This window comes from Lygodium microphyllum, chromosome 13 (genome assembly GCF_053477565.2).
Source record: "Lygodium microphyllum isolate KBCC chromosome 13, Lygodium_microphyllum_v1.1.10, whole genome shotgun sequence".
NCBI lineage: Eukaryota > Viridiplantae > Streptophyta > Polypodiopsida > Schizaeales > Lygodiaceae > Lygodium > Lygodium microphyllum.
In genome coordinates this window covers 40,864,726-40,877,864 of record NC_141147.1, presented here as the reverse complement: position 1 = coordinate 40,877,864, position 13,139 = coordinate 40,864,726, and the positions used below count along the sequence as shown (strand labels likewise).

Sequence of the window (13,139 nt, the reverse complement as noted above, 5' to 3'; positions counted from 1 at the left end):
CACTTTTTGCAACCATAGAAAAGCATCAAATATTGACATGTTGTAGCTGTCCATTACATCATTGTGGTAGCTTAATCATTAGTGGGGCCATAAAATATGAACCTCTTTTCTCTTGAGTGCATAGTTTCCAAAGTTATGTCCACCAAGCTTTGCTTCCAACAAATGCATAGACCCTCAAAGAGCACTACTTACATGCCTCTCTGCACCCTTGTTGAGTTAAAGGTAATTTTCACATCTTCACATAGTTCAAGTCCGTTATAGATTGAAATTTTTATTTGGATACTTCCTAAAGATTATTTTAAAGTGAAAATTTTAAGTATTTCAAAGTAAACATTTTGTATTTTATAATTATTTTCCGTGGCCACCTTTATTTTGATTTTAGTACTAAACATTGCAAAATGCATCCAAATATATTTTTTTACATAAGTGTCATCTTAAGACTAATAATTCATCGATCTTCAAGAAAAAATAGACCTAATATGTGAGTGTATATATGAGTATCTTCTCATTGGGAAATGTGTAATCACAATAATACATGTATTTACAAGAGAAAAATATAACATCTAAGATGCAAGTTACATGAGTAGGTATGGCAAACATTACAATTTACATAAAAGCATATAAGGTGAACATTGGGGGATGTGGTTTTATGCGAAAGGATATAACATGGAGATTGTAATGCCTACTTTTATGGCATTAGATTGCATTTTTGTAATCATTATGGCTTAGTAAGTAATTCTCTGTGATCCTAATAATTCGAACAGCTTCATGCTTGAAGGCCTCATGAAATTTGTGATTTCCAAGGTTATCATACTCTAAGCACCACCTCACATAACAAGAGTTCGCATCTGGGCCTTGCACTATATTGAGAGCGTGAACATGGTGGTGTAAAAGTTTGTCTAGCATTCCTCCCAATTCCACAACTTTTAACTTTACATAGAAGTTGTTATCATCTAGCTCCAAAATGGTTTCATTGCATCGCTGGTACATGAAAGCTGCATAATGACAATAGACACTTGAATCTAGCTCAAATATTTAAAATAACATAACATAAATTTATTTAAAATGAGAATTAATAACAATTTTTTATGGAGTTCGACTTCAAGTAAACCCATTCTTATACACATAGTCAATGTCTCATATTGCTTACATTATGGCATCACAAATATTGGAAAACCTTTTTCCTATGCATTTCCTTTGCTCTCTAATATGTTTGACAATAATACTTGAGCTTTGAAGATGTATGTGACCATCTAGAAAATAGCTTTATTATCTCAGCAAATTTTTGTTCCATGTGTAGAAGGACTTTCATTTTACATTCATTTGTGAACAACATTTGATAAACTCTTTATGATCATAATTACACCTTCTTCTTATGATCACACTTATATTTGCATTGTAGAAAACATTGGAAGGACTAGTTATGAATGTAATCACATCTCCTCTTGGATTCAAGTATCTTTTATCTCCAAACAACATTTGAAGGACTACTTATGACCATAGTTGCATTACATTTGAAGCATTATGTATGATCATAGTTGCATTACATTGTTTCTATTTAGAAACTTTGCGTTTTTTTCTATAATACTAATCAACCATAATTGATTCCTCATACTGTTTAATGGTATGAGAAGCTTCATTTTTCAAAAATCTTAGTTGTTCAATTGTTTGATACACAGGCATTATGAAGACCTGAACGCAGTGCACCTAAGTAGTCTTTCAATTTCATAAATATGTCATTGGAGAGGAAAAACTTTGCAATCCTTACCCTTTCCATAATTCACCTCACGGACACTTCCTTTGGAGCATCCACAACCTCCGCAATTTTCAATTTTGATCCAATGATCCGGAAGTACTTTTGGTAGAGCTGCATGAAGTAATATGCATTGAGAGAATTAATATATCATAAAGTAAAACAACAAGCTCCACTTTATAGCTTCATAACTAGAATCGATTGAAATAGTATTGGAGCAGAGGTTACTTTAAGAGAAAAGGAAAGTAGCAACCATTAGGCAGACCATCATTGCTAACATGTGCTTTCAACAGACTTGTATGAAGTTGCTGATGTGCTACAAATTTGAAGTATTAGTATTACATCTTACCTCGATGTGCATCCTTGAAGCATGCATACCACATGCGCTTTGGATGTACTTTCACCTCCAATTCTATGGCAAAAGTTGTGTAGCCCATGCCTTTAATGATGATATAATAAGATTCACGAACTCAACTAAGCACTCAAATGGGGAACAAAAAAGTTTCTAACATCTTGATTGGGTAATATAAGAAGGTTTTCTTATATAGGTTTCACATGTGTACAATCATAGTGTGCAAGTTACTTCATGCACACCATCATTCACAATGTGCAAGTTACTTGCATGTTTGGAAGCTTGACTAGTTCATTCTTGCTTTATGCAACACTACATATTTTAGTTATATGATTTGCTAGGAGCATCATGAAGTGTTGTAAAAGCATAAAGGAGCACTTGAATGATTGGAGCTATGTTTATCTAGAAACTATATGAGCATGAAAAAGGTATTGAAGTGATGATTATCGTGGAAAATAGATCCCAAGTTCATTGTGCAAGTACGTCCATGTTGAAGTCACTATTGAAAATTGGCACCACAAAGGTGAATTATGTCAATGCGTGCAAGTAAATAATAGAAAGAGAGATTGTATGGAATAGTTCTTAAGGACATCTTCTTTTTTCAAGGGAGAGCCAATATATTCCATATCTTGTTGGTAAAGAAGTCACAAGTACATGACAATAATATGAAGAGGAAAGACCAAAACTTCATGATTATTATATTGACTAGACAAGGTGTTGTAAGCTATGATCTAAATGTCCTATGATATGAATTCAATCTAGATTGCCACATCAAATGTAGGAAGCATCAACAATCAACTACTCCACATGATTTTATAGCTCAACTTAACCCCATGAATTTGCAAAACTAATGTCTAATCCCTTGAAGGTTCTCCCTGACTTTACTCCAACATGACCTAAGTACAAGGATGTGACTAATTTCTTGGAATATCTCATTTAAAAAGCTTTTCAATGCTTTCTAATGAATACATATGTGCAATTGAGGCGATGAAAAATTTGATGTTAATGATAAAGCTAGTGCGATTGCATTTAGAGACCTAAACAACTTGATGTAACTAGTGACAAAGATAAGAATAAGATTAAAGTTTCAAGTTCCAAAGAGTGTTGTAATCATGTTGGCCCTTGAAATGTAAACAAACGGTAGAAACTAAAAATGGAACTAGACGTAAACAATGCTAAACAATACCTATATAAAATCACAAAGATTGGCCATTTGAAAATACAGATTGTATTCATTAAATTTGTGAATAATTACTATACATCACAAAGAACGAGGCATTCTACTTTTGTTGTTTATCTCAAACTCATCATCATTGTAATCGTTACATGATTCTAATTTTCTAGCCACCCCTAGGGAGGTAATAACTATATACCAAACCCCTTCACATATAGCTGCTATAGATACCTACATCATAAGCTATATAGCCAATATTAAAATCAATGTAACTCAAATTCATTATCATAGTACTCATCAAAAGCTTTGAATTTTGTAGTCACCCTTAGGGAGGTACTAACTCAAACTCATTGTCGCTGTACTCATCAAAAGCTTTGAATGTTCTAGTCACCCTTAGGAAGGTAATAACTCAAATTCATTATCATTATACTCATCAAAAGCCATGAATGCCATAATCACACTTACGGAGGTAATAACTATATACCATGCCCCCTATCATGTAGGTGCTATAGATACTTGCATCATAAGTTATATAGCTAGCTCTAGATCTATGTAACTCAAACTTGCTATCATTGTACTCGTCAAAATCATTGAATTTTCTAGATAATCTTAGGGAGGTGATAGCTTTATACCATGTCTCTTAACATGTAGCTACTATAGGTATTTGCTACATAAGCTATGTACCCAACACTAAATTTATGTAGTTTTAATCATGTTTAACCTAGAAGATTTCACCTCTATTTGTTAATCCATATGTGAAGATAATTAAAGAAATATATAATCAATTGAGTCAATTTATAAAAAAAACGCTTTCTTGAACTTTAAACCAATAATGCCTTGTGTCTTCTTTGAAAAATCAACAACTTGTAACAAACTCAATCTACTTTCCACGTGGAAGTAAGAAAGTCATCATTTTATGGAATCTTGGATTTGCACATGTGCAAGCAACTTTCATTTTCAAAAGTAAATACATAACATCTTTTAGAACATGTGGCACTTTTTGGAACATGTCACCTAATTGAAGGTTTGTTTGCTCATGTGTAAAAGGCACAAACATATTTACACTTACGTAACTATGCTAGGTAGTAATTAGTCTAAAAAGGTTGTAATTATGTAATTATGTGAAACAATTTGTGGAACATGTCACCTAATTGATGTCCATTTAGCTAGTAATTATTGGGATGACCTTTGGATTCAAAGTGTTGTAAATCTCTCTCTCTCTCTCTCTCTCTCTCTCTCTCTCTCTCTCTCTCTCCTACCTAGTGTATGAAGAATTACGTAGAATAAATATTTGAGTATACTCTAAGGTGCTTCACTACCATGCAGTAGGCTAGGAAGCATAACCTAGAATAAAGCCTTGATTATGTAACAACTATTTCTATGTAGCACGTTTAGAATCATTATAGAGTTTAATTTTTGTGGGACTTCCTACTCTCACATGTTGTGCATCACGAAAAAATTGATCCTATTCACTTTGTATTTAGTTTCTCTAGAAATATGGACGTCTACTTTTTTATCCTACCCAAAGAGGCAAGACATATCCATCACATGCTTCTAAATGAGTCAAAGTCATTGAGATTAACCATACGTAAAGCTCATATGCGACATTGCCTTAGTATTTGAGTTTACAAATATTTAAACTCTTTTCCTCTACTTTTGGGTTCTATGCAAGCTTGAGGTTATGTTTTTAAGTGTATCGAAATTTTTTAGAACTTTCCTAACCATTAATAGGTTGAATAGAATCATAATTGTTAAATGGTCTTATGTTGAGATGGCAAGCTCAACACGTGCGGACATTGATGATGGACTGCTTGGCTAGATGGGTCCGCACGTCTACACTTAGCACGTTGGTGGTCATTATGATACTCACATGGCCACTAACTTGTCACTTATTATATTTAGTTTGTTACACCTACCTACAACTGGCAAAGACATAGCGCCAGTCGATTAGTGTAGTCTGTTATACACTATTTGACTTAGTAGGCCACTTTCCTTTATGTTGTATCTTATCCATACTTTTGGTACATGGTATAGTGTGTGGAAGAAGAAGAAGAAATCAGCAAGAAGATGTTTTGGCCTCCATCTCTCTTCTTGTGTTCTTGAGTGAGCTTCCTCTTGTGTATACAGTGTGTGTTTGACGCAGCAGCTCAAGCAAGTCCCCCCACCACGCAATTCTTGACATGGTATCAGAGCCTGCACTATTGAGAGAGGCTAATTTTGAAGGTTGAAGTGAAGGAGAAGAAGCGAGGTTCGAGCAAGCAAGCAATGGGTAAGAAGCTCTCCTGTTCTTCCACTCTCTTTCTTAGATAGTGCATGTGGAGGCACTAGAAGCATGGCAGAGCGAAAATCTCAGATTGCTGTGATATTTGGTGTGCAAACATAGCACTGTATATTTTGCACATAAGCCCTTTAGGGTGTTGTCGCAGCTATTTTGGGCATTTGAGGCCGTTTCAAGCTCCGTTTTAGAGCCGTAGGGTTGCAGACAGCAGTTTCAAGGTTGTGATTTCAGTTGTATTGACCAAATGTGGGTGCACAGGTTAGAAATTTCGACTTTGCAATTTTTGAGGTGTTTGCCAGAAAGAAAACATAAGGTTTATTTGCAAACAGGTTGTAGATTGCATGTATTATTGAGCAATCAGTGAAAAATATTGCTTGGTGTATTGCTGTGCACTTGTTGTGAAAGGCTGCAGAAGACTAGCTTGTTGTGTTGTATCCTCTTTGTGATAATGGCAGAGAACAGTGGAAATCCCATTATTGAGAAGCTTGACAAGAACAACTACCCTTCATGGAAGTTCCGTGTGATGAACTTCCTCATTGGAAAGGGCCTTTATGAGTTTGTTTCAGGTGAAGAAAAGGAGCCAGAGTTGGGTATCCCTCCAATTGCAGATGAATTAAAGGCATGGAAAGAGTGGAACGCAAAAGACAAAAAGATGATGTATTGGTTATCTGCAGTCATTGATAATACGATGTTGGGGCATATCAGGAATGCAGAAACGTCACATGCAGCTTGGACAATTTTTGAGAACATGTTTTCAGTAAATACAAAGGCACGAAAGATTCAACTCAAGCAAGAGTTGAATGCCTTGAAGAAAGGGAAAATGTCTGTCAATGAGTATGTGTTGAAGGTGAGGGGCATTGCAGAGGCTTTAGTAGCGATTGATGCAATGCCTGATGATGATGATTTGGTTTTATCCACTTTGAGTGGACTCAATAATGAGAAGGCATGGAAATCATTTGTTACTTCAGTATACGTACGGAAGCCATCTCCAAACTTTGATGAGTTGGTCTCTCTCATGATTACTGAAGAGATCAATATGCAGGGTGACTCGTCTGAAAGAAATGGTGAACAGGTTCAAGCATTTTACTCAAGTTCAAGAAGGGACGTGGTAGATCCTCTTCAAGAGGCCGTGGTATGGGACGTGCTGGCGATAACCAACAAAACAGGTTCAATCAGTAGTTTAGTGAAATGCAAGTTTCAGAAGGCCAAGGAAATGTTAGAGGCAGGGGGAGCTCTAGAGGAAGAGGTGGATGGCAGAACAGAGGTTCTGGAAATTCTGTTATTGTTTACCATTATTGTGGCAAAACAGGTCATATTGCATCCCATTGTTATGCTAAGAAGGATGATATACGTAGTGGTAAATTGCAGCAAGGAAACTATGCATCGTCTTCACGACAGAATGAAGACAAAAATGAGTGATTGTTTGTTATGCAGCATATGATGAATGCAATTACAGGATTGGGGACACATGATGATGTATGGTATGTCGATTCAAGTGCATCTAATCATATGGCTAGTTATGTTGAATGGTTTGGAGAGATGCAAGACTTACAAAATTCAAGTTATGTGCAGATAGGTGATGATTCATGCCACCCAATTTGACACATTGGAAAGGTTCCCTTGTCCTTGCATGATGGGTAGACAAAGAGTCTAACAGATGTATTACATGTGCCTTCAATCACAAAGAATCTAGTGTCTATTGGCCAAATGATAGAGCAGGGGTTGTAGGTCCGATTCAATGCAAAAGGTTGTTTTGTAGAAGACTTTAATGATAAGTGTAGGTTGGTCGCAGAAGGAAGTAGAGTTGGTCCCATGTTCACTTTAGATGCTGGAATTCCTGCAATGGATGCCACTATGTATGCTAAAGGAAAACAAGTGGTTGCAGGCATTGAAATATGGCATAAATGTATTGACATGCAAATGTGTAAAGGCTGAAATTAATGCAGTCTCTAGAGGATTGGTTACAAGGTTTCCTTCCCTTAGAGTTGCACTTCAAATCCTTTAAGGCAGTTGTTGAAACAGAAGCATGCTTAAAAGTGAAGTGTTTGAGATCAGATGGAGGGGGAGAGTATCCCTCTAATGAGTTCAATGGCTTCTTGAGGACTCATGGGAAGAATATGCCTAAATATTTTTGGTCTGAAGCTATTCATACTGCTGTCTATATTATGAACAGAACCCCCACAGCTACAGTTCATGGGATGACTCCTAAAGAATGCTTTACTGGTAAGAAGCCTAATGTATCGCAATTGAAAGTATTTGGCTGTGTTGCATATGTTCATGTGCGAGATGAGCTACGGAAGAAGCTTGATCCAAAGGCAGAAAAATGTATTTTTATTGGATACTCTTTAGAGCAGAAAGAGTATCGCTGTTATAACCCTATCACAAGTGAGTTCAGAGTGAGCAGGGATGTTATCTTTGATGAGATGGGCAGTTGGTATGTGCCTGCTGGTGATGCATTAGATGATGATAATGATCAGGACAGCTATGTGCAGAAAGAAAAACAAGAATCGCATAGTCTTAGTGGACCACAAACATCATCTGGTACTACACCTACAGTGAGCCCTTGGTCTGGGAGACTAAGGAGTAGCCCCACATCTTCAAGTGGATCTATAAGTGTTGTAGGAAAGGACAAAGGAAAGAAGAAAGTGGCGGATGGTAATGATGCATCTACCAGTCATTTGGGATTTGATGGAGATTCTAGTGGTTCAGAGAGTTTGAATGATGAGCTTGGTATTCCTTCAGTCAGGACACCAGGTGTACAAAGAGCTCATAGTAATGTAAAGGCTCCATTGAGTGATCCGGTGGTACGAAGATCTAGCAGGGTCGGATACCCTATTAAAAGATTTGGTTTTGAAGGTTATGCAGCTCACCATTATGCTTATATGGTGAAACTAGTTGACGATGTTGAGCCCACTTTTTTTTGAGGATGCTGTTGATCATGCTCATTGGGATGTAGCAATGGATGAGGAGATGGCTGCATTAGAAGCCAATAAGACTTGGGATTTGGTACCCTTTCCTAAGGGTAAGAAAGCTATTAGCTGTAAGTGGGTTTACAAAGTCAAGCATAATGCAGATGGCTCCATTAGCACGTATAAGGCTAGGCTGGTTGCAAAAGGCTATGCTCAAACATATGGCATATATTATGAAGAGACATTCAGTCCAGTTTCTAGGATGGCAACTGTTAGATGTGTGATTGCCTTAGTAGCAGCCAAAGGTTGGAGCTTGCATCAAATGGATGTTAAGAATGCCTTCTTGCATGGTGAATTGCAAGAAGAAGTGTATATGGAGCAGCTATCAGGTTATGAGGATTTAGAGCATCCCACATATGTGTGCAGGTTAAAAAAGGCACTCTATGGCTGAAGCAAGCACCTAGAGCATGGTCTGACAAGATTGGAGAGTATCTTATCAATATTGGATTTTGTATTTCTGATACTGATCACTCACTTTATGTTAGAAAAGGAAATGCAGGTTTGGTCATCATAGTCATTTATGTGGATGACTTGATTATTACATGTGACAGTGACAATGGAATTGCTAAAGTTAAGGACTTCTTGAAGAAGAAGTTTGAGATGAAGGATTTGGGTGAGCTGAGATACTTTCTTTGCATTGAGGTGATTAGATGTGATGATGGTATATGGCTATCCCAAAGGCAGTATGGCTTGGATATGTTATCCAAGTATGGTATGACATCATGTAAGCCTCTTTCAAAACCATTGGAGCAAAATGTGAAGCTGAGTGCTGATGTTGGAGATGAGATAGAAGACCCTACTATGTTCAGGAGAATAGTAGGGAGTTTGATTTACATGACTATCACAAGGCCAGACTTGGTATATCCATTAAGAAAAATACATGCGATGGATGATAGTGATGGCAGATAAAAAGGTTGATAGCCAATAAGAATTCTCATTTGTTCATTGTCTTTTTCATCGCTAGAGAGGAGGGGCTAGCTTTCGATGAAAATAGAAGTTCCTTCTTTTCTTTAAAAATAATGCACTCTCCCTTCAGCTCTTTCTCCAGGAGAAGTGAATTTGACACTTTAGTAAGATCACCTAATGTAGCAAGCACACACATTGCTCCACCATTCATTTGGTCAAACAAGTAAAGAAGCTTTGATGGCTTGACTAGAAGAGACACATTGGTGGGACTGAGCATACTGACTATGGAGCCAGTTATGGTGCAGACAGGGTCTTGATAGTAGACTATTTTTAGAGAAGTTTTTATTCTTTCCAATTTTTAGAATTATGCCACCTACATAAGGTCAAAGTACTCTTCAAGACCTACATTTTGACATGTGGCATGCTTCGTTTGGAGACTTCTACCAGAAGTTATGGCAGATTTGGTTCAGTAGAGTCTATTCTTACATCAAGCTGTCTTCTTCATTTTGAGTCTATCTCTTGAAGACTGGAAGGCTCCAAATACTAAATTTGAAACACTCTTGATAATGTATATAGCTGAGGCTTACTTTCATTCCTTCATTTTAGTCCATATGCCTTTAATATTTCACTCATTTTTCTTCTTGTATAACTTAAAACAAGGTAGTACTCTGTTTCATCCACCCTTTTCAACTTTTGTAAGTTTGTGTTTGGGGAAAAAACCATTGGGATGGGATGGATTGTAAGAAGCTCGGAAGAAGAACTATTTAATGTAGAAATAATAGTAATACCATGTCACACTAACATAGGTATAAAAGGGAAAGACATGTAAGTTTTCACATATTTTTGAAACATTAATACATTACTGTCTCTTTCCTCATTACCTTGCTCACACCTTCTATGGCTTCTCACCTCCTTCTATCTTTCTCTCTTCTTTTCTGGTCTTTCTCTCTCCTTGTCACTCTCTTTTTCTCTCTTATGCACAGCTCTCTCTCCTCTTTTTCTCTCTCCAATCCACTTCTTGATACTATCTTTGGGAACATAAATAACACACGATCATCCTACTCATGAAGCGTAACAAAAAAAATAGTCTTTTGATCAATTATTCTATGATTTTTTACACATGGATTCCTTTAGTACAGTGCGAACGGCATCAAGACCACTCCTGTGCTACTAAAATGCCTTATTTAAACACAAAAATACTTGTTTTTATCATTTCTAAATTAACATATAAACTATAATTATATTTTATAATTTTCAAGTTCATTCTCAGTATTCCACTATCTATTGGTATTTTTCTCTTTTTTTCTTTATTGTTTGTTATTTTTTATTTTTATCTAATTATTTAATAGAAATTTAGAAAAATAGCAAACAAAAAATGTGAAGTGCTAAAAATTAAGTATTCATATCTCTTTTTCACTCTACAAAATATTTTTTCAATCCTATTCCATTTACTATGAAAATTAATAAACTTGCCCAAAATTCGCTTATACATTATGACATGAATGAGGTGCAGTGTAGATTCCAAGGCCACTAACACTTGAGATAGCCATTAACATACTTGGTGGCACTCCACAATGCTCTAGCTAAATGCCACCAACCGTATCTTTTACATAACTCTCACCTCTCCCTCTCTTTTACACATCCCCCTTCTCTCATCAGAATAGCCATTATGTAAGAGGAGAGGAAAGGAATGAGGGAGAAATACTATTTTGAGAGAGGAGAGAGAAATACTAAAAACCAATATTCTTTCTTCTTCATATCAGGCCATGAAATTTACATCATCACATAGAGGACGACGAGGGGGCTTTGTTTCATCCATCACACATGAGAAATGATGAGGATCTTGCATGTAGCAATCATCAAACGCCCAACATGATGGTGTTTTTGATTTTTTGTCCACTTTTTTCCATTCTTTCTCTTCCAAATGACTAGATACATCGAGAAAACGTACCCCTTTGAGGCCTACCATAAGTGCCCCTTGAAATTTGGCAGGCCTACATGGTTTTGGAGCCTTTTTTGGCTCCTTGGCTGCCCACTCTACATTCCCACATAAATTAAGGTCTCGCAGCCTTAAATTCTATCCCAAGCATGCAGAATTAATGCCCAAGTGATAGCTAGATGCTTCTTTATTATTTATAGACTCAACTGGCGCTTCACTACATCTCAAACTTCAAAATGCTTTGTCGGTTACGCCTTAATCACTTTGCACCATGAACCACTTTGGAGCCTAAAATCTTCATTTTCGCCCACAAACGCCTTGCAAATCTACCTAAAATTGTCCAAATATCCAAAAAGTGCACCTTTAGATCTGTCTCTCATTAGCGAACACACCGGATAGGGTGACCCTGCCCATTGAATCCATGAACTAATATGGACACACACAAAATGTAAAGAGTATCAAGTAGCTACAAATGAAATATACAACAAAGCACAACACGGCTCTCACCCCATTCCATAACAAAATTAAGGCATGAGTTCCATGAGGGATAGGCCAAGCATAATTTGACAAAGAAGTCAAAAGCTAGTTGCGAACCAACTGGTCCAACACAAATCGGCTAAAAGGGCTATCAAAGAAGTCATCCAAACTGGTGGTCTGATCGGCCTACCTAACCTAGGAGAATCGAACCAAGAACTCCTACTAGACAAGTACTCCTATAGCCTCTATCTTTTTTATATATCTTTTCATTTGGCTCAATCTCTATTCTTCATTATTTTGTACTTGCATGTGTAAAAAGGAGGGAGCTGAGCATATTATTGTGATCCAAAGAGAACAAGGCATTGTCTCACATCTAGTCTCGGTACCCAAGAACCTACCAAGCCCTCGCGAGGCGACATGAAATTTTTCTTTTTATTTCCACTTTCTTTTATTTTTGCTCCAACTATTCTTATTTCCTTTTCAACAAAATGCTACCCCCAAGGAGACAAGGCATCAAGGCCTTAAGTTTGACTTGTCCCCAAGAACCTACCAGGACTTCCCAAGGCAATGATCATCAACTCTTTGAAGATCTTTTTTCCTACTATAGGGGTTAGAACCCCTTTTCATACACCTCCATATTATATATATTTCATATATATTTATTATTTTTCTCCTTTATTTATCAAGCTTTCTTAATTACCTCATAACTAATAGGGATTCTTAGAACCAACTTCCTAGTAGGCTAGAAGGATACGGTCACTAGGACTACCTCTCAAACAAATCTTTACATGTCCGATAATGTCTTTTCAAGAGGCGAGCAAACTGATCAAACCTCCCTAAATATACCTAACCTAATCCTGGGACTTCATATATTGAATGCGGGTCCCCAACACAAGAAAGAAAAATCCCCAAAATACACATAACACATTCTACTTAAAGGAAAATAACTTGGAAAGGAAAGATATCACCTGGACTAGCCGCAAAAAGCTTCCATGCCGCAGTTGGCTAGGGTCATGTGTCCCACCTTGATTGTCACTGCAAGCAGTTTGGTCGTGTGAGCTTCCCAGAGGCTCCTCCTACAAAGAGAATCACAGATTTATGCTCATTCAAATCTTCCCTATGTGGATTATTGCATATGTCAGTGTTACAACCCAAACTAGGTAGAGTTTTAATTTTAGACCCATCACATAGATGCATCCCAAAGTGATGCATACTATTAGATGTATCATGATGGCCTCTGGTTTCATCTACTTGGAAACTAACCATGGTATGTCCAAATAGAATACTTGGA

The 13,139-nt window shown here is 36.9% G+C and overlaps 1 protein-coding gene across 1 annotated transcript; it reads right to left on the bottom strand.

Annotated features, from left to right (window-relative positions):
• Window positions 1–493: 493 nt before the first annotated feature.
• On the bottom strand, window positions 494–2,403 carry LOC148026544 (major pollen allergen Cor a 1 isoforms 5, 6, 11 and 16-like). Its single transcript, XM_087690476.1, has 3 exons — window positions 2,103–2,403; window positions 1,769–1,867; window positions 494–995 (listed from the first exon to the last, which is right to left on the bottom strand). The coding sequence occupies exons 1-3, from the start codon at window positions 2,188–2,190 to the stop codon at window positions 697–699; spliced, it is 486 nt and encodes a 161-aa protein (XP_087546602.1). The 5' UTR covers window positions 2,191–2,403; the 3' UTR covers window positions 494–696.
• Window positions 2,404–13,139: the final 10,736 nt, after the last annotated feature.